This window comes from Hyla sarda, chromosome 3 (assembly GCF_029499605.1).
Source record: "Hyla sarda isolate aHylSar1 chromosome 3, aHylSar1.hap1, whole genome shotgun sequence".
NCBI lineage: Eukaryota > Metazoa > Chordata > Amphibia > Anura > Hylidae > Hyla > Hyla sarda.
This window is the reverse complement of record NC_079191.1, coordinates 187603236-187625915: the sequence shown is the minus strand read 5'-3', so window position 1 is coordinate 187625915 and position 22680 is coordinate 187603236. Positions and strand designations below refer to the sequence as shown.

Here is a 22680-nt window from a genome sequence, read left to right as displayed (position 1 = left end):
CCCATGTAAAAAAAAAAAAGTTCGGCGCCTAATAGATTTGTTTTGCAGGTTTAACGGTGAAGAATTGTGTGTGGAAGAAATCGGGATGATGGCCCGGACCAGATGGAGAAGAGAAGGCAACGTTGCAAATTAGAGAAGACGTCATTGGTGAGTTGCTGTATAAAGCAGCACTTTAAACTACATACCCACTGATAGATATAGTGCATTGCGTTTTTTACCATTTTACCTTTTTTTTTTGCTCGTCAACCTCGGTAGCGGAGCCCCGCGGAATTTTTTTTTTTTCGAGGTGTGCCCCAACCCGAAAAAGGTTGGGAAACACTGGGTTAGAGGGAGACAAAGTTGCTGCCACTTTGTAATTGGTTGGAAGGGAGATGGACAGGATGAGTTATGCTGGCTGCCCAATTAGCATTTTATGGGTCGAGATAACATATACATACATTTATACAGTGAAGGCAGCCATATTGCAAACATAGCAAAAAAAAATTAAAAACTAAAATACTTCGAAATGGCTGCAAAACTGCAATTTTGGTGAGACAAGTCATTCTCTTTACAGGGTGACAACTGGCAACTGTACAACTCAAATAACAGTGCAGTGACACAATCTAAACCCATATTTTATAGTAGTATATGAAGAAAAGCAAATTGTTATAATAAATGTATATTTTTTTATTTATTTTTTTACTTGGCAACACAGTACAGAAACTTTACATGAGATAAATGGGCATTTTATATAAACACACAAAATAATTATGTATGAACATGACGCAATAGTGATACACTTTGTGTTATATGCTTTTCAACAAGTACATTGTTAAAACTAATTTTTGGCAACAGAATGCGCTAAATGTGATAAAGAACAGCAGTGCAATCTCCATTTTCTTCTACAGAATTCATTATTCCTGTTACATGAAAAAGAGTCTGAGTGCCCACAAAGGCTGGATGTAGTGGAGACATCAAAGAACCAGAAAACCTCCAGGGTCCCTAAGTTATCTAGACATACAGTTTGTACCAATATATCTTCCCCCCCACACAAAAAAAAAATCTGTCAAGTGTCAGCTTAACAACAATGAAATATGGCTCACACAATGAATTAGAAATCATGTTCTTAGAGTATTTTCATAGTTGCAGGATATGAAATATACAATTCTTCTCTTCTATTCTACTTCATCACCTTTCAGAGCAACCTTAGCAAATAAAGAAACTTTATATTATACTTTATTCTATAAATGAAATGTTGTGGTAGTTTGTCTATTGAAATCTTTGGTAGGCAACGAAAGTTATGTGGAATTACTAAGCGATATTCATTGTTTTCCACCATAAAGACAATATGATCGATAAAAAAAACAAAAAACACTATAGGTAAGATGGAAATGGAGGAGCTGCCAATAGCAACTAGATTGTTGCTTTTATTTTTTACATGGCACAATAGAAGAGTTAGCACTCCAGTTTGTGTGATCAAAGATAGTAGTTTTTTTTTATTTTTTATAAATTAATCCTTGTGGAAGAACAAACCATTTATCAGGCAGATAGTACCTTGTAAGGAGAGTCACAGCACAGCAGTATCAGTCTGATGACGGGCTGTATACTCAAAAAGTTGCCTGTAGTGTTCTTGCACATTGGTTACGAAAACTACACAAAGTTTGGAGTGCCGAATTCCTAATGTGCCATGTAATGGTGGGCCTGAGTTTACTACCTGGGTCTGGCACCAAATAGTAAACTGAGTATACTTACTACACAAAAGCACTGCCTGAAATAACATGATTCTCCCTGTAGATTATCAAAAAATTTGAAAACTAAATCTATTTGATTGCAATAGTCACCTCCTCAGCTTTCCATCTTCATTTCATTGGACAGATTTCCCATATTATCTTCCAGGTAACAGGGGGCAGTGAGTGAACCTTTCAATATTGGATGACAAAATCTTTTCTCTCACCTTTCTGAAATGTTTATTACCTATAACACAGATAACAAGATTCTGAAACCTTATGAAACCAAACCCAGAAATAAAAAAGGAGATGATCAAGAAGCAACCATGTTTTTCTATTGGTCTTTGTTAGCAAAAAATGCATATAGATATATTTTTTTTAACATTCTGTTATCAGTAAATTATGACAAAGAAGCCATTCTCTAGAATTATATTTGTTTCTTTTCTGAGACTTCCAAGTTCATTTATGAGCAAATCAAAATGTCGACTATGATGTGGTCATAAATCAAATTCAAACTCTTTCAAAAGAGGAGAGGCTGATAACAAACCTGTCAAAAATTGCTTCTTTGATGTATGAAAACAATATCCTATATGGGCTGTAAAACAGAATTTATTTTTTATTTTTATAAAGCCCTAACGAAAAGTGTTTTTGTGCCATAGGGGGAAAGTCACACGTAGCGTATATGCGGCGTAATTCACACTGTGCAAAATACATCACATACTCTCCTTTGAGCAGACACAAAGCGGTACCCGTGGCAGCCCTGTGTGTGCCGTGAGGTTTGGAGACGGGGCCAGCACATGATATGTGTAACCATACCCTAATAAGTACAAAGCAAGAATTAAAAAAATGCAGGCGTCCATAGCCTTTAAACCAGGGAAACAGAACAGTTCATTATAAATAAGAGGTTCTAGTCCTAGAAATGAGGATTGATTCTGCATTTGTCTCTGACTACTCACTGTGATAAGCAAACAAAAGTCATTCCTGTTTTTAAACTCACAAAGAGTTTTTGGAATGTACAACAATTGGCCATTGGTAACAGGATAAACCAATACATAGAGAAAGGAGTTTAAATATAATCCAGTGACTAGTGTCCGCAACTATGCCTGCAGATGAATTGGAAGGAACATAAGCTTCCATCTAGCAGGTACTGTGCATACATAAATTAGCTTTAAAAAAATAAAAACAAAAACACAATCTTGCATGTAATTCAAATGGAAACTGTTAATGTCACCTATCAGTTGCATTGTAACAAGTTGACCAACACAGGCATGCAAGAGTGAAAGGGTATTTGCCCCCAATGTAAATGCTACTATAAAGCAAAAAAAACTATTTCTGATCTCTACTTCATCAGACCTATCTAAAGTTACCCTAGATTATATGGATATTTATTCTGCAAAATCACTCAAATTAAGTTTATGAACCCGGATACAATGAGATTAAATACAATCAATCTATTTTGATTAAATTCATAATAGTTTCATAAAATAAATTATATAGAATGTGATAAATTGTAAACCTAAACTAAAAATATTCAATTTCTCTCTGATGTTATGTATTCATACTGAAGCTTATGCATAAATGCTTTAAAAACGGAACCAAAAGTAAAAAGGCACATATTTATTGACTATCACGTAACATTTCTCTACAGCAGGCATAGGCAACCTTCGCCACAGCAGATGTTTTGGACTACATCTCCCATGATGCTCTTACAGCCAAAAATGCTACAAAAGCATCATGGGAGATGTAGTCCAAAATATCTGCAGTGCCAAAGGTTGCTTATGCCTGCTCTACAGCATCAGCCGGCAGTAAGGGATAGCACCAAATCAGACTGTATTGCTTAAACCCATGACATACTGCTTCATACTGTATCACTTCAACTGTAGCAAATAATAAAGGTTGAAATCTTTTACAAATATGAAAATCAAGATGTAATACACAAGCAAACAACATTTACATGGTTAAACATGCAACAAACAAAAAAAAAAACAATAACACATTCTTCCCTTGGATGCAGCTGTCAGCACCACAAATTGCTTGTAAATTCTATGAGACCATAAACTAATTGAAATGCTAAAAAAGGACATTACTTCATCAGCAGTGCTTATGACCACACATACAAGGTGACATATTGGGCCCCATTCACATGAAGTTTTCCGTCTCAGCCACCAGTATACAGTGCTCACAGCAAAACCGTTGGCTTAGACCAAACTTCAATGTCTTGTGGCCTGTTTAACATCAGTTTATATTTTATTTAAGGAAAAGAAAAGTACACAGTCTACTTCACATTTCTGTCTCTCAGATAAAAAGCATAGTGACACTAAAAAACAAAACAAAAACAAACAAACTGATTAAATCCATTGGCTAGCAGATGTTTACTGGTGGTGGAGACACAACGTGTGATGTGAAGTGGATCTTAAAAACACTTCTGTTTTGCAACTTACCACAGGAAGGTATATACTTTGAGTAACAAAAGCTTTTATTATAAATTGCATGTGAGAAAATGGCCAAGGTTGAAGAGCACCCTTAATGTATCCAGTTAAAAAAAACTCACAAAAATTAGAAAGAGTGCCGAAAAAGAAAAAGAGTTGAGAGTTGCCAATCTGTGACCTGTATAGACCTAAAATGGCCACATAGTGGAGCAGTGTGAGATGGCAGAGTCTTCTAATGATGAGGGCTCTTGGATGACTGTACAAGGCCAACTATGCCAATAATATCATGGCAGGGTTGGTCACTGGCACATATAAAGAAAGGGTTATGCCATTAAGCAAACTTTAGGATGCTAAAACATAATATCACACTCAAATTACAATTGTGACTAGTCACTTCCAACATTCTTACATTCTAATGATTTCAATGTAGTCATGAATAAGGCAGAACATACAAGTTGTTTAGTCCTGGACAAAAAATTTGGTATAATGTGCAGCTGGTAAAAACTAATGGTCCATTTAGGCTTTGATGCTGACCCATAGGCAACCAAGTAGAGTTCCATATATCCAAGTGTTTATATAAACTTTCCTTCCAGTTTCTGTGCAAAGCATGCCCGCTGTTATACCAGTTAAAAGTAACAAAGGTGGCACGGTTTTCTTTAAGCTGAGCTTTGCAATGTGACCTTCTCCAGGAAACTTATTACGCATTTCAGGATCTGTAGCTTCATAAAACTCTGTGAGTAACCTAGAAATATGAACACATGCACAGTTGTTTAGAACATTAGTTGTTTTTGTTTTTTTTTTCATTCATTTTGTATATATTCAAACCAGGACAATAAAATGCTATTGGTAAAGTTCACATTTGTAACACAATCCAAACAGGGTTACTGAATCAACCAGCATTCTTTCTGAGGCTAAAACACTTTTGAGGTTGTTCACACTCTTGCTGTCCTCAAAAACTCCTACTTCCAGGGCAGCAAACATCAAAAAAGCCCCTGTAATGCCTAAGATAGTATAAGGGGGAACTGTTTCACTGTCAGCAGTGCAGGCTGACTTCTGGCTTTGAATTAATTCAGTGATTTCTTGAGAACAGCAGGAGTGCAAACTGCTTTAACAGGTCCACGATGTAAGGGAGCCTGATGTTCTGCCTCTTTTACTCCAGAAACATTGCCAATCCTGTCCATAAGCTGTGTCTGGTACTGCAGCTCATCCCATTGCATGACAACACACATTCAGCTACATCACTGCCACAAAATGACCGAGCTTCACCTACCACACTACATACCATTAATATAAGTGTCTGAAGTGAATGTTTACCAAATATGATGCATAAAAATTGTTCCAAGGAAAACCAATAACCTCTGTCATTTTCAAATGTGTAGTGGAAAATGAAGGCTGGTTACAATGGATAACAGTGATTCTTTCTTACACTGTATAACTGGCCTTGTTTGCTGAAAGAATTGGGACTCCATATACATGACGGAAATGTGTTTACGTACCTATCTTTAATTTCAAAGCGCTCATGAAGCCATCTCCTTAAGGAGGACTGCTCTTTAGGTATATCCTTAATGTCAATACGCTCCACATTTATATGAATTCTTGGGCATTCCTTACACAGAAATTCTGAAGAAATAAGAAAATAATTGTAGGGCTGGTAGGAATAAATAAGAGAGCAATGAAACATTATTATTGTGGCATTCCTTAAAGGGGTACTCCGGCGCTTAGACATCTTATCCCCTATTCAAAGGATAAGGGATAAGATGCCTGATCGTGGGGGTCCCGCCGCTGGGGACCCCTGTGATCTTGCACGCAGCACCCCAGTTAAAATCAGTCCCGGAGCATGTTCGCTCCGGGTCTGATTCCCGGCGACCACGGGACAGGCGGCATGTGCCGTCACGCCTCTGCGTGATGTCATGCCCCGCCCCTCAATGCAAGCCTATGGGAGGCGGGACCCCCGCGATCAGGCATCTTATCCCCTATCCTTTGGATAGGGGATAAGATGTCTAAGCGCCGGAGTACCCCTTTAAGGTACATCGGCCCCTTTACCTTTTTGTCATAAACAGAGAAAAATTAGACGAAAGAGGCCATAAAAACAAAATCATATTTCTGTGTATTAGAGTTGTAGATACAAATAGATACAAACAGAAAATTACAAGAACATTTTTATTTTTGTCCAGCAAACGTAATGTTAAACATTTTAAGCAGAGTAGAATTTCACGTTTTTCCTCTCTTTGGGGGAGATTTATCAAAACCTATGCAGAGGAAAAGTTGCCGAGTTGCCCATAGCAACCAATCAGATCGCTTCTTTCATTTTTAACAAGGCCTCTGAAAAATGAAAGAAGCGAGCTGATTGGTTGCTATGGGCAACTGGGCAACTTTTCCTTTGCACAGGTTTTGATAAATCTCCCCCTATATATTTTAAGAGTTTCTCCTTAAAGCGTCATAGTGCAAAAAATAAATAAATAAATAAATGTGATGTTACTCAGTAACAAATCTTGATCATGTACATATAATTTGTATGTGTCTAGGGCCTATATATTCCTATCAAATAGCATTTATATGTTGCTCACTTGCTTTGTCTTCTTGCCTTATGGAGGGGGTGTGTCCATCTCTCTCACTGTGATGACTCATCTACTCTGAGCAAATTACTGCACAGTAGTTTTAACCCCTTAAGGACGCAGGGTTTTTCCATTCTTGCATTCTCCTTTTTTCCTCATCACCTTCTAAAAATCATAACGCTTTAAATTTTGCACATAAAATTCCACATGATGGCTTATTTTTTGCGCCACCAATTCTACTTTGCAGTGACAGTCATTTTACCCAAAAATCCACTGCGAAACAGGAAACAAATTCATTGTGGGACAAAATTGAAGAAAAAAATGTCATTTTGTAACTTTTCGGGGCTTCCGTTTCTACCCAGTGCATTTGTTTGGTAAAAATAACACCTTATCATTATTCTGTAGGTCCATATGGTTAAAATGATACCCTACTTATATAGGTTGGATATTGTGGTACTGTCGGAAAAAAATCATAACTACATGCAGGAAAATGTATATGTTAAAAATTCTCATCTTCTAACCCCTATAACATTTTTATTTTTCCGCGTACGGGCCGGTATGAGGACTCATTTTTTGCACTGTGTTCTGAAGTTTTTATCAGTACCATTTTTGTATTGATCGGACTTTTTGATCGCTTTTTATTCATTTTTTCATGATATAAAAAGTGACCAAAAATACACAATTTTGGACTTTGGAATTTTTTTTGCGCGCACGCTATTGACCGTGTGATTTAATTAACAATATATTTTTATAGTTCAGACATTTTCGCACCCAGCGATACCACATATGTTTATTTTTATTTACACTTTTTTTTATGGGAAAAGGGGGGTGATTCAAACTTTTATTAGGGAAGGGGTTAAATGACCTGTTAACTTTTTTTTTTTGCAGTGCTATAGCTCCCATACATATAACACTGCACACACTGATCTCTTATGCTGATCCCTGCAAAGCCATAACTTTGCACGGATAAGTCAGATAGGGGCTTGATTGCTCAAGCCTGTAGCTTAGGCTTGGAGCACTCAATCGACGATCGGACGCCACGGAGTCAGGTAAGGAGACCTCCGCCTACGTCCCAGCTGATCGGAACATCGCGATTTTATCACGATGTTCCGATCAGCCCGACTGAGCTGCCGGGAAGCATTTACTTTTGTTTTTAGACGCGGCAGTCAACTTTGATCGCCGCGTCTGAAGGGTTAACAGCGCACGGCACAACGATCGATGCCGCGCGCTGTTAGCCCAGGGTCCCGGCTATGATTCGCATCAGGGACCGACCCGGTGTGATGCAGGGTCACGGCGTGACCCCGTTTTAAACACCGGGACCGGGTGTACAGGTACGCCCTATGTCCTTAAGGAGTTAATGCATACATTTTCTATCTATTCCTAGTAAACCTGGATGCCAATCAATATAGCTCTCACTATGTGTGTAATTCAGCTTTCACAGACTCCTGAATGTCTGATCAGCTTGTTTGTCATTCAGGAGTCAGAGAAAGCTTTGTCTGTTCAAGCACGCTGGGAGTTGTAGTTTTGCAAGAGAAGTGTTAGAGAAGTGTTGCCTTTAGCTGTTGCGAAACTACAACGCCCAGCATGCTCACACATCCTTTGTAGTTTAGCAAGAGCTGGAGGCACACAGCTGGAGACTACACAGCTCTAAAAACAGGAGTTTTACAAAGATTGTACCCCTGCTGTTCTTGGAAAAATTCCATGTTGATGTATACTTCTATTTTCATTATTATCATTTACATGTAACTTTGTGAAACTTTCAATAAAAACAAATGTTAAACAAAGATTCTACCCACAGCTGTTGCAAAACTTCAACTCCCATAGATGACCCCTAGTGGCGGCTATTTTAGTTTTATGTTTTAGTAAAATTGAAATTTTTTTAAATAAATGTATATTGAAAAAAGTAATCTTATCAGTGGTACTACACTGCTCAAAAAAAATAAAAAGGAACACTTAAACAACACAATGTAACTTAAAGTCAATCACACTTCTGTGAAATCACACTGTCCACTCAGGAAGCAACACTGATTGACAACCAATTTCACAAATGCTGTTGTGCAAATGGAACAGAAAACAGGTAGAAATTATACGCAATTAGACACACCCAGTAAAGGAGTGGTTCTGCAGGTGGTGACCACAGACCACTTCTCAGTTCCTATACTTCCTGGCTGATGTTTTGGTCACTTTTGAATGCTGGCGGTGCTTTCACTCTAGTGGTAGCATGAGACAGAGTCTACAACCTACACAAGTGGTTCAGGTAGTGCAGCTCATCCAGGATGGCACATCAATACGAGCTGTGGCAAGGAGGTTTGCTGTGTCTGTCAGCGTAGTGTCCAGAGCATCTAGGCGCTACCAGGAGACAGACCAGTACATCAGGAGACATGGAGGAGGCCGTAAGAGGGCAACAACCCAGCTGCAGGACCGCTACGAGATCCTCAGACCCCTTGTGAGACCATAGGCTGGTGCGGTTGGCCCTGGGTTCCTCCTAATGCAAGACAATGCTAGACCTTATGTGGCTGGAGTGTGTCAGCAGTTCCTGCAAGAGGAAGGCATTGATGGTATGGACTGGCCCGCCTGTTCCCCAGACCTGAATCCGATTGAGCACATTTGGGACATCATGTCTCGCTCCATCCGCCAATGCCACATTGCACCACAGACTGTCCAGGAGTTGGCAGATGCTTTAGTCCAGGTCTGGGAGGGCATCCCTCAGGAGACCATCCGCCACCTCATCAGGAGCCTCATTTTGACTTGTTTTAAGGACATTACATCAAAGTTGGATCAGCCTGTACTGTGGTCATCCACTTTGATTTGGAGTGTGACCATATCCAGACCTCCATGGGTTGATAAATTTGATTTCCATTGATAATTTTTGTGTGATTTTGTTGTCAGCACATTCAACTATTCAATTAGTTCATTCATTCAGATCTAGGATGCGTAATCTTAGTGTTCCCTTTTTTGAGCAGTGTATGAAATATAAAAAGTTTTTCATAACGACAGTGCCTCTTTAAAGGACCTTGCCAATTTTAGTCTTTTCAGTTTAGTTGTTACCTCCTTGCCCTTGAATAGCCATAACTGTTATCTTTTCATCTACACACATATTTTTGCGGACCGATTGCACTTTGTAAATTCTTCCTTAATATCCAAAACATATGTTCCAAAATAAAAAATAAAAAACATCCCTGTTCTATACTTGCTGAGCGCAGCAATGCTGCTTTGGTCCACCCCCAATTACTTTTTTTTACATCCCTGCATAACTCACTTTGAGCACTATCCTGATGACATCCCAGGCCTCAGTGTTAGTCAGCACATGACAACTGAGGCCAATGACTTTCTGCAGTGTGTTTGGGCACTGTCAGGCCCAAGGCCTGATTATGGAAACATACATGTGTTTTATAATTGCATCTATGTATAAACTAAGACCTGGGGGGTGAGGGGTCATTCAGACGGTGTATCCTTTGTTTTTGTGTCTTGCAGTCAATTGGGGCCTGTCTGCTGTTTTCCTCTTCTTGAAGTCAGGAGTTTCTTTGAAGTAGCAGGATGTAAGGGGTCCCATATATGAGATGAGATGCCCCCCCCCCTCCCCCCCCCCCCCCCCCCGGTGGGACTAGAGGGGAGGGGGGAATGGAGTCCCTCCAAAAAGGAGATATATAATATGTAACAATGCTAGAGTCGGTTGTTAAGATCTGTGCCCCAAGCTGACAAGACCATCCTAAGAGCAGCTGGAGACCCACTCTCATGGACTACTATAATATCATTCTGTAAGAACTTCATTTTTGCTTTCTGAACTTGCTAAACTCTTTTATATATATTTTGTAACTGTATGTCATTTGTTTCTGTATTTTTATATAGTCAGCACTGTGATATCTTTTATCAGATTAAATGTTTGATTAGTCAGCTCTGGTCTTTGATCTCTAAATATAAGAGCTCACCTTTCTGAAGGCAGCTCGCGTGAAACACGTTTATCTAAGGGTTAATTTGGTGACTTGCTGGGACTAGTAGTGGATACCCAGAGGTCTGGCGGCTTTAAGCCTTGCACCATCACACTCTCTCTAGCGTCTTGGCTGGACCGATAGGGTGTGACCGTGACAGGCACTCACTGGTGCAAGGACTAAGTCAATGAGTGTTTACTATTTCTGACACTTTAGGACATGCTGGAAAAATATAAGTGATTTCATAATAAATGTGCCACAATGCAAATTTCCTGTATGGTCTTAATCCCAGATATAAAAACAGCAGTCAGATGGAGACTAAGAACTACATATCAGAACAAGAAAAATATAGGTTTGAAGTTCATGTGTACTGCTCCAGCTTTATTTTTAATTTAGCCCACCTATGATATCACACAAGGATTGCTGCGCTAAGTTACCACTATACCACCTCATTCATTACAGGATTTGATTTAATGTGAAATCCCATATATGTGCTGGGGTTTTCACACCTGGATATGAATTGTTTATTTATATTGAATAATCCACTGTGGATAAATGTCAAGCGTTTAGGTCACACTTGGTCTCAGTGCCGAGATCGAGTGCGATCGTGAGTTATAAACCAGTGAAGTAAGTGGCAGTGCTTTACACTCACTGGTCAGTTGTCAACTCTTTCACAACATAGACTAATGCAATGAAAAAATTGATTTGATTGACAACGAGCGAAGGAAAAGAAGCACACAAGATTGATCAAAACTGTTGACTTCCCTTTACAACATGTCAAAAGTTTTTTTTAAGAGAATGTGCCAGTTTAAAATCCTATACTAATTTCCCCCCCAAAAACACCCCACGAGATCTTGTGGTCACTGGCGTTCCTGCAGTGATGATTACAAGTACCATTCACATAAATGCTCTCGCTAGAGGCCAGTACTAAAATACTGGATTTGTTTTAGTGTTCTCAGTAACCGAGAGTGTGGGGTCTTCAACATACTATAAAACATATATGTGATAAGCACCTTGTCTCCTGTCTATAGATGTCACTATCTCCCACAGTTCCTCTTTAACCCCTTAAGGACCCAGTGAGGTTTCATTTTTGCACTAGCCATAACACTTAATTTCCCTCCTACAGACCCATATGAGGGTGTAACATCTGCGCTCCGGCCAGACATGCTGGCCGTGAGCGCTCTCTTGTCATGACCCCGCTGCCGGGTGCAAATCCCAGCCAGTCACTCACCTCTCTGGTCTTCCTGTTCTCGCGCCTCCTAGGGCGGCGCACGCCGGAGCTCTTACATTTAAAGGGCCAGTACTCATTTAATTAAGTGTTTACCGATATCCTCATTCCATTACCTGACCCTGCACCTGTGCCACCTGCCCTGACCTACTGCTACCTTGACCTCATCTTGTCTGTTTCCTTTTGTGCCACACCACAACCCAGCAACATGTGTGAACGAGTCGTTCCAGGGGCAGTGACTCCCTGGCACGGCTCACGTCATCATCCACACAGGCACAGAGGATCCACCACCTGCCGTGACCCTAACAGAGGGCTTGATTTTTCATACAGTTAAAGCATAACACAATTTATAAAGGTTTTTCAAACAGATTTCTTGCAAAAAACGAGTATGCTTAAACTGTGCTCTTCTGACCCTATAACTCTGAGGCTATGTTCACACGTTCGAATTTCCATGTGGAATTCTCCACGGAGATTCTGCTGCGCTGAGCACACAACAATTTCCGTGCCAGATGTTATTGGCAAGGAAATTCCAATTTCTGTGTTTGCAGAAACAAGTCCCATTTTTGTTTTGATGGAAATTTTTTATTGCTCTTTTTCTCAGGTATATACAGTGACGAAAAATCTGCAATGCTGTACTTTGTTTTTTTACATTTACACCATTGATCTTGTGGTTTCATTAACATTATATTTTAATAGTTCGGACATTTCCACACACTGTGACACCGCGTATGTTTAAGTTTATTTTTGTTTACATTATTTTTAAAAAATTGGAAAAAGGGGGTGATTCAAACTAATTGGGGAAAGGACCTATTCACATTTATTAACTTAAATTTTACTCACTATTTTTAGTGCGATTTTAGCACAGCATTGATCAGTGTTATTAGTGCTCCCGTTAGGTGCTGAGGCTGTCTGCACTGTTTGAGCACCAACCACACAGATGAAAGACGGACATCGGCCCAATCTGCATTAGCCGTGGTCCAAGCTGCTGATAGCATATGGGACCCACGTGGTATGAAGATCGCTCAGCTCCTGAGTGCACTTCACAGACCAGGAGCAGACGCAGGGCGTACATGTGTGTCCTGCATACTCTAGGGATTACGCAGAAGGTCTTTGAGACAATTTAGGCCTCTTCATTATGCATGATATAAAAAACTATCTTCTCTAAGTTGTGTAGTTACATAACCAAGTTAGAAGTTAGTTATGTACATATAGAAAATCCAAGTCTTTACAACTTACAAAAGCGGTCAAGAAAATGTGATTAAAAAAATTATTAAGGCGCTACAAAAGCTTTCTTTTTTACATCCAAGCTTGAGAATGTGCTGCTCTGAACCATTTCTTTACATTTCAATGATATATTTAATCCTACTCAAGTTCTCTTTCTAAACATTTTTCAATAAACTATAACAGAACAAAGGACCTCTTATCTTCTATTTATAGAGTACATTACAACTGCACTGGACACGTTCATACACAATTTGTCTCAAGCAATTACGTCACAATGTTCTAGAAGAACAAAACTTACCAAGAGCTTATGGACCAGATAAGAGGACCATAGTAATGTATAATACATATGTGTATATATATATATATATATATATATATATATATATATATATATTAGTTAGGAGTAGCCGTATTAGTCCAGTGATGCAAAAAGCAAAATCATCGGTAGTTGCAGTATCTTGTAATACCTTTTTTATTGGACTGACAGGATTATGTAGAGACATATATATATATTGCCAACAGGAGCAGTTTAATGAATACCGCATAATCGTAATATAAGCAGCATATGCAGGTGACAGGTGTGCTTTTACAATGGGTAGAAATGACTAGTAGTGAGGGACACAGTAACATTGCAAATTTGGTCAGTACTTTTGTATCACTAGTTATAAGCCAAAATCAGGTGTGTGCCTAAACATGCAAAATATAAAAGAAAGATTTATACTTCATTACTTACATCCCTTCCTGATTTTGGCTTCAAAATACCGACCAAATACATGATGTAAGAATCAGGCAATAGGTTTCCCTACAGCACACTGGAGATGTCAGGCAGATCTAAGGTCATCATTTCACAGAAGTCCATAATACTATGCCAAGAGGCCCATTGCGCAGGACATAAAAGGCTGTAATAAAAGCCATAAAGAGACACTACTGAATTTTAATTTTACTTCCCTTCCCATCTAGGATAACCTTTAAGACAATATAAATTAGCCTGTTTTAAACTCATAGGCACCATATAAATAGTTTCTTCAATGGTCGCTGTAAAATCAGTGAAGTTTACATAAATCAATAGTACAAGTGAACATGGCAAACACTAATCTATCTTATCAGAGAAAATGCCTCTCTCAACCTATAAGCCACTTCTGATCATTCACTGCAATTTAATGCAAAATAAGTCCTGAAAGAAGACCATAAACTCAATGAAGTTATCAAGTGACATGCTGCCATAGAAGTCTTTGAAGAGAAGAGGTAAGGGGAGGATGAATGAGCTGCGAGTGCGAAACACCTTATAATAAGTATCCTGTCACCCCAGAGCTGAATTCACACTGCCTTTTACTGCTCTGTTATATTCTCCATGTTTATTCTATGGGTTAACTACAGATCATCAAGATCCCCTCTTCTGTGTGTGTAGGAGACATTATAGAGGCCAGTCTGCCCCAACTAGGTCAGATACCACTGATAATTATTCTAAAGCTTATTCTACACAGTTACTTGGAAAGACAGCTATGCTTTGAAAATAATGCTACAACTAAAATGCATATACATAGTAGGAATCATCTAGGGGAAAAAATAGACCCCGTAAACAAATACACAAAACAAAAGTTTTCTTATTGTAACCAACATTTTTTTAAACAATAAATAAAACAATTCAGTTCCGAACAAGTTTTATTTTTTTTTGGCATTTTGATAAGAGTGTCCCATTAAGGTATCATATTATCTAAATATATTCCACATATGTGAATGGTAGAGATAGCGAAATACTGGAACAGCTCTACTTCCACTTACGTCTCTCCTACAGTCCATATAAGCACACAAAGCCTGGAGCATAGGGTGACTGTAAACCAAACGAATCTTGGATTGGGTGCTCAATCTCAACAGATATAGTTCATGCAGGTCAAACTTGTATAGAAATTCAGGAGGCACTCACCACATGAATTCGTGCAAAAACAGGGTTTTCTTTATTGCATCGTGCAGTAACAGCAATAGAATTGGACTAGTGTGGACACTACAACAAGAAATCCATAACTGCTAGCTCAGCGGAGCTGTTCGGGACTGCCAGGGTGAAATCCAGGTGTCCCGAACAGCTGAGAGGACAGTAGGGATTGCCTTTTCTTCCCGACTGTCTGATCGGCATTTGATTGCTCCAAGCCTGAAATCCAGGCTTGAGCAATCAAGTGCAGAAAACACTGATCAATGCATTCCTATGGCAATGCATTGAACAGTGCCTGCAATCAGTGTATGCAATGTTATAGCCCCTAGAGGGGGCTATAACATTGCATAAAAAAAGTAAAAGAAAAGTTAATAAATGTGATTTAACCCCTTCCCTAATAAAAATTAGAATCCATCCTTTTCCCCATTAAAAAAAAACTGTGTAAATAAAAATAAACATATGTGGTATCGAAACATGCATAAATGTCTGAATTATAAAAATATATAGTTAATTAAACCGCACGGTCAAAAAAAAATCAAAAAAATGAGGCCTCATACCGCCCCGTACGCGGAAAAATAAAAAAGTTATATGGGTCAGAAGATGACAATTTTAAACTTATTAATTTAATTTACCTGCATGTTTTTTTCCACAAGTACGACAAAATCAAACCTATATAAGTAGGGTATCATTTTAATTGTATGGACCTACAGAATAAAGATAAGGTGTAATTTTTACCGAAAAATGTAATGCGGAGAAATGGAAGCCCCCAAAAGTTACAAAATGTTTTTTCTCTTCAATTTTGTCGCACAATGATTTTCTTTTCTGTTTCGTTGTAGATTTTTGGGTAAAATGACTGATGTCACTGCAAAGTAGAATTGGTGGTGCAAAAAAAAAAAAAAAAAAAAAAAAAAAAAGCCATCATATGGATTTTTAGGTGCAAAATTGAAAGGGTTATGATTTTTGAAATGTAAGGAGGAAAAAACGAAAGTGCAAAAATGGTAAACCGCTTGGTCCTTAAGGAATTCCCCATTTGGGAATTAAGGACTCAGCCAGCTTAATTTTTGCCTCCTCACCTTCTAAAATCCATAACTTTTTTATTTTTCCATCCACAGACACAAGGAATTGTTTTTACGTGACCAATTGTACTTTGTAATGACACCTTTTAGGCCCCTTTCACACTACAAAATGACTGCATTTTAAAGATCCGTACGAAGTTCCGTCTGAAAATCGGCTAAAGACAGCAGTTACAAAATCCTATACGGCCATTATAGTCTTCCATCACAAAATAATGTCCATTATTGATAACGGGCTATAACGGGTTAAAACGGCTATTAGAAAAATCCCATAGACTATAATGGGATTTTGTAACTGCCGTTTCCCAGCTGATTTTTAGACGGATCTTTAAAACAGTCATTTTGTAGTGTGAAAGAAGCCTTATTTTACCATAAAATGTACGGTGCAACCAAAAATTATAAATTTGTTGGGAAATTAAAAAGAAAACCGTAGTTTTGCAACTTTTGTCCAGTTTTTGTAGGGTGCAGTGCATTTTACGGTAAGAATTACATGTTCTATATACAGTGGGGCAAAAAAGAATTTAGTCAGCCACCAATTGTGCAAGTTCTCCCACTTAAAAATATGAAGGCCTGTAATTTCCATCATAGGTATACCTCAACTATGAGAGACATAATGAGAAAAAAAAATCCTTTAAATCACATTGTCTGATTTTTAAAGAATTTATTTGCAAATTATGGTGGAAAATAAGTATTTGGTCACCTACAAACAAGCAAGAATTCTGGCTCTCACAGACCTATAACTTCTTTTTAAGAGTCCCCTCTGTCCTCCACTCGATACCTGTATAATGGAACCTGTTCGAACTTGTTATCAGTATAAAAGACACCTGTCCACAACCTCAAACAGTCACACTCCAAACTCCACTATGGCCAAGACCAAAGAGCTCTCGAAGGACACCAGAAACAAAATTGTAGACCTGCACCAGGCTGGGAAGACTAAATCTGCAATAGGCAAGCATCTTGGTGTGAAGAAATCAACTGTGGGAGCGATTATTAGAAAATGGAAGACATACAAGACCACTAATCACCCTCGATCTGGGGCTCCACGCAAGATCTCACCCCATGGTGTCAAAATGATCACAAGAACGGTGAGCAATAAACGTCGAACCACACGGGGGGACCTAGTGAATTACCTGCAGAGAACTGGGACCAAAGTAACAAAAGCTACCATCAATAACACACTACGCCGCCAGGGACTCAAATCATGCAGTGCTAGACATGTCCCCCTGCTTAAGCCAGTACATATCCGGGCCCATCTGAAGTTTGCTAGAGGGCATTTGGATGATCCAGAAGAGGATTGGGAGAATGTCATATGGTCAGATGAAACCAAAGTAGAACTTTTTGGTAAAAACTCAACTCGTCGTGTTTGGAGGAGAAAGAATGCCGATTTGCATCCAAAAAACACCATACCTACTGTGAAGCACGGAGGTGAAAACATCATGCTTTGGGGCTGTTTTTCTGCTAAGAGACCAGGATGACTGATCCATGAAAAGGAAAGAATGAATGGGGCCATGCATCATTAGATTTTGAGTGAAAACCTCCTTCCATCAGCAAGGGCATTGAAGATGAAACATGGCTGGGTTTTTTCAGCATGACAATGATCCCAAACACACTGCCCGGGCAATGAAGGAGTGGCTTTGTGAGAAGCATTTCAAGGTCCTGGAGTGGCCTAGCCAGTCTCCAGATTTTAACCCCATAGAAAACCTTTGGAGTTGAAAGTGTGTTGCCCAGCGACAGCCCCAAAACATCACTGCTCTAAAGGAGATCTGCATGGAGGAATGGGCCAAAATACCAGCAACAGTGTGTGAAAACCTTGTGAAGACTTACAGAAAACGTTTGACCTCTGTAATTGCCAACAAAGGGTCAATAACGAAAGTTCATCTCAATACTTTGTTATATACCACCATAATTTGAAAATAAATTCTTTAAAAATCAGAATGTGATTTTAAGGATTTTTTTTCTCATTATGTCTCTAATAGTTGAGGTATACCTATGAGGAAAATTACAGGCCTCTCATCTTTTCAAGTGGGAGAACTTACACAATTGGTGGCTGACTAAATACTTTTTTGCCCCTCTGTATTCTGTGGGTCAAAATGATTAAAATGATACCCAAGTTAACACGCTTTACTATTATTGTACCAATAAAAAAAAAAATCGCAAAATTTGTATGTTTTAGGTCGCCCTATTATGACCCCTATAGCTTTCAAATTTTTTCGTATAGGGGGCTGTATACTTTTTGCGCCATGATCTGTAGTTTTTATTGGTACCACTATTGCGTATGTGACTTTTTGAGCACTTTATAAAATTTTTCTGGAAAGTAATGTAACCAAAATGCAGCAATTTCTGACCTTTTTTATTTTTTTAAGTTTACATCGTTCACAGTACGGGATCATTAACATATTTTAATAGTTCAGACATTTACACACGCAGTGATACCAGATATGATCATTTATTTTTTTTACATTTTTTTGTAAAACGGGAAATTAAATTTTTTTTTTTTAGTGAGGGGCTTATTCACATTTTTTTTAAACTTTTTTTTCTACTTATATAATCCCCACAGGGGACTATTCATAGCAATCACTTGATTGCTAATACTGTTCAGTGCTATACATAGGCATAGCACTGAACAGCATTATTGGCTATCTACTGCTCTGGTCTGCTCGATTGCAGACAAGAGCAGAAGACACCAGGATGACGGCAGGACACAGGTGAGGAAACCTCCGCCTGCCATCTTGGGTGATCGTATCCCTACTGCAGCGCTGCAGGCAATCTGCTCACCCATTCAAAGTGCCGCACTGCTGAAGATGCCTTGATCAGTATTGATCACGGCATCTGAGGGGTTAATGGCTGATAGCAGCCGCAACCCACAGTGCATGATGCGAGCACTGATCCAGTGCACACGTCATGTATAGGACATAAATGTACATTCTGGTGCGTTAAGTACCATCGCACTAGGTTGTACATTTACATCCAAAGTCGTTAAGGGGTTTAGAAAGAACGTCCTGAATAACATCCAAACATTAGAGGAAAAACAGCAGTAAAGATGTGAAAACCTGCAACAAACTCAACAACTTTGCTATTTTGTTTAGAAATATGGCCATATTTTTAAGGCTATAAATACATCTGAAATACACTGGAATGTTAAGGGGAACATAGGGAATGTTTCACCTAGTTTTCTTTACAGATTAGAAACAGACACTGAAATAATATGTTTTTTCTGTTTCTATTTTGACTGTAAATTCCATTTTCTGTGCATTATTATGGAAGCAGGCGTAAGGTCTTAGTTTCTGATCAGTTCTGTTAAGAGCATTTAGAGATCTGTTTACAGCAAGAACATGGACTACAGGACCAACAGCCTAAAGCTGACTCACAGATTTACGTGGGAAAGTTTTCTAGGCATGCTCTAACCTGTCCAGAGGTCCTTAAGGACCCAGGGCATATGGATACACCCTGGCTCCTTGGAACTTAAGGACCTATGGCGTCGATGTACGCCCGTGGGAATTTCGGTCCCCACAGCGCACCGGGCGGGGACCGGACCGGGATGCCAACTAAAATAATTCAGCAGGCACCCAGTGCAAACCCCAAATCGCCCCCATGTTAACTCAGACCAGCGATTTGGGGCGATTCCGGGTCAATCAGGTCTCTGGTGACCCGGAAAAAAAGGGTGAATGGGGCTGTCCGAGATCAGGTCCCCATTCATCCTTACCCAGCAGGAGTGCGGTGGCACGGGTGTCACCTCACGATCACATGATTGATTGGTCGGAACGACGACCCAATCACTGCCCTACTGGGCGGTGATCGGGGCCTGCGGGGTCTCCTACCTCTCCCTGGCCCGGCGGGGTTCCCCTCAGGAGCGGTGGTGGCGGTCCCGGCGGCAGGAGCAGTGGCAGCATGGGGTATTTCCGTACTCGGGAGAAATTGCGTTACAAGTTTTGGGGGCTTTTTCTCCTTTTACCCCTTATGAAAAGGTAAAGTTGGGGTCTACACCAGCATGTTAATGTAAAAAATAAAAAAAAATTATGGTGCCCCATACTTTTAATTTTCACAAAAAAATAAAAATAATAAAAGACCCCCAAAATCTGTAACGCAATTTCTCCTGAGTACGGAAATACCCCATATGTGGGTGTAAAGTGATCTGTGGGCACACAACATGGCTCAGAATTAAAAGCGCATCATGTACATTTGAGGTCTAAATTGGTGATTTGCACAGGGGTGGCTGATTTTTCAGCGGTTCTGAAATAAACGCAAAACAATAAATACCCACATGTGACCCCATTTTGGAAACTACACCCCTCACGGAATGTAAAAGGGTATAGTGAGACTTAAAGGGGTATTCCAGGAAAAAACTTTTTTTTATACATCAACTGGCTCCAGAAACAGATTTGTAAATGACTTCTATTAAAAAATCCTAATCCTTACAGTACTTATGAGCTTCTGAAGTTAAGGTTGTTCTCTTCTGTCTAAGTAATCTCTGATGACACCTGTCTCAGGAAACGCCCAGTTTAGAAGCAAATCCGCATAGCAAACCTCTTCTAAACTGGGCGTTTCCCGAGACACGTGTCATCAGAGATTACATAGACAGAAAAGAACAACCTAAACTTCAGAAGCTCATAATTACTGAAAGGATTAAGATTTTTTAATAGAAGCAATTAACAAATCTGTTTAACTTTCTGGAGCCAGTTGATATATAAAAAAAAGTTTTTTCCTGGATAACCCCTTTAACACCCCACAGGTGTTTGACGAATTTCCGTTTAAGTTGGACACAATGAAAAAACATTTTTTTCATTTGCACAGCCCACTGTTCCAAAGATCTGTCAACCGCCAGTGGGATGTCAATTCTCACTGCATACCTTATTAAATTCTGTGAGGGGTGTAGTTTCCAAAATGGGGTCATTTGGCGGGGGTCCACTGTTCCGGCACCACAGGGGTGCTTTTGTAAACGCACATGGCCCCCGACTTCTATTCCAAATGATCTCTCCAAAAGCTCAATGGCGCTCCTTCTCTTCTGAGCACTGCAGTTCGCCCGCAGAGCACATCCACATATGGAGTATTTCCATATTCAGAAGAGATGGGGTTACCAATTTTCGGAGGCTTTTTCTCCTATTACCCCTTGTAAAAATGAAAAATTATGGGTAACACCAGCATTTTTGTAAAAAAAATTAATCATTTTTAATTTTCACGCCCAAATTTAGCGGAAATTTGTCAAACACCTGTGGAGTGTTAAGGCTCACTGTACCCCCCCCCCCTTATTACGTTCCTCGAGGGGTGTAGTTTCCAAAATATTATGCCATGTGTTTTTTTTTTTTTTTTGCTGTTCTGGCATCATAGGGGTTTCCAAAATCCGACATGCCCCCCAAAAACCCTTTCAGCAAAATTTGCTTTCCAAAAACCAAATGTGACGACCTCTCTTCTGAGCATTGTAGTGCGCCCGCAGTGCACTTGACGTCCACACAGGGGGTATTTCCATACTCAGAAGAGAGGGGATTAAAAAATTTGGGGGGCATTTTCTCCTATTAGCCCTTATAAAAATGTAAGATTTGGGGTAAAACCACCATTTTAGTGGAAAAAAAATAAATAAATGTACACATCCGACTAATGAAAAGTCATCAAACACCTGTGGGGTATTAAGGCTCACTGTACCCCTTATTACATTATTTGAGGGGTGTAGTTTCCAAAATAGTATGCCATGTTTTTTTTTGTTGCTGTTCTGGCACCATAGGGGCTTCCTAAATGTGACATGCCCCCCAAAATCCATTTCAGAAAAACTCACTCTCCAAAGTCCCATTGTCGCTCATTTCCTTCTGAGCCCTCTACTGTGCCCCCCGAACACTTTATATACACATGAGGTATTTCCTTACTCGAGAGAAAATGGGTTACAAATTTTGGTGGGCTTTTTCTCCTTTTACCCCTTGTAAAATTTCAAAAACTGGGTCTAAAAGAACATGTGAGTGTAATAAATGAAGATTTTAAATTTTCTCCTTCACTTTGCAGCTATTCCCGTGAAACACAGCAATTTTTATAATGGGGTCATTTATGGGGTATTTCTAATATAAGGGCCCTTCAAATCTACTTCAAAAGTGAACTGGTTCCTGAAAAATTCAGATTTTGAAAATTTTGTGAAAAATTGGAAAATTGCTGCTATACTGTGAAGCCCCCTGATGTCTTCCAAAAGTAAAAACATGTCAACTTTATAATGAAAATATAAAGTAGACATATTGTATATGTGAATAAATATATAATTTATTTGTTATGTCTATTTTTCTCATAAAAAATGCTAAATGTTTAAATTTTTCGTAAAATTTGGGACTTTTTCAGTATTGACAAAAATTTACAACTGACAAAGTAGAATATGTCATGAAGATACAATCTTGTAATCAGAATGAAAAGTAAAAGCATCCCAGAGTTATTAATGCTTAAAGGGTACTCCGGTGGTCAACGTGTTTTTCCGTTTTTGACTTACCCTATTTGTTTTGTTTCATTTCAATTCTTGTTGTTTAGGCTACTCTATTTCCGTTCTTTGTTGTCTTTTTATACCCCACTTTGTTTTCCTATCTTTGCTTCTATTTCCTGTTTCTTGCTGTGCTGAAAACTACAAATCCCAGCATGCCACAT

At 39.1% G+C, this 22680-nt stretch overlaps 1 protein-coding gene across 2 annotated transcripts in view; it reads right to left on the bottom strand.

The window, feature by feature from the left end:
* Nucleotides 1-654: 654 nt before the first annotated feature.
* Nucleotides 655-22680, bottom strand: part of AGPAT5 (1-acylglycerol-3-phosphate O-acyltransferase 5) — a 110118-nt gene continuing 88092 nt past the window's right edge. For both annotated transcript variants that reach the window (XM_056565718.1, XM_056565719.1), the window contains exons 7-8: nucleotides 5632-5755; nucleotides 655-4877 (exon numbers count right to left, since the gene is read on the bottom strand). In XM_056565718.1, the coding sequence (XP_056421693.1) occupies nucleotides 4652-4877; nucleotides 5632-5755 (350 nt within the window). In that variant the 3' untranslated portion in view covers nucleotides 655-4651. The remainder of the gene's footprint in view (nucleotides 4878-5631; nucleotides 5756-22680) is intronic.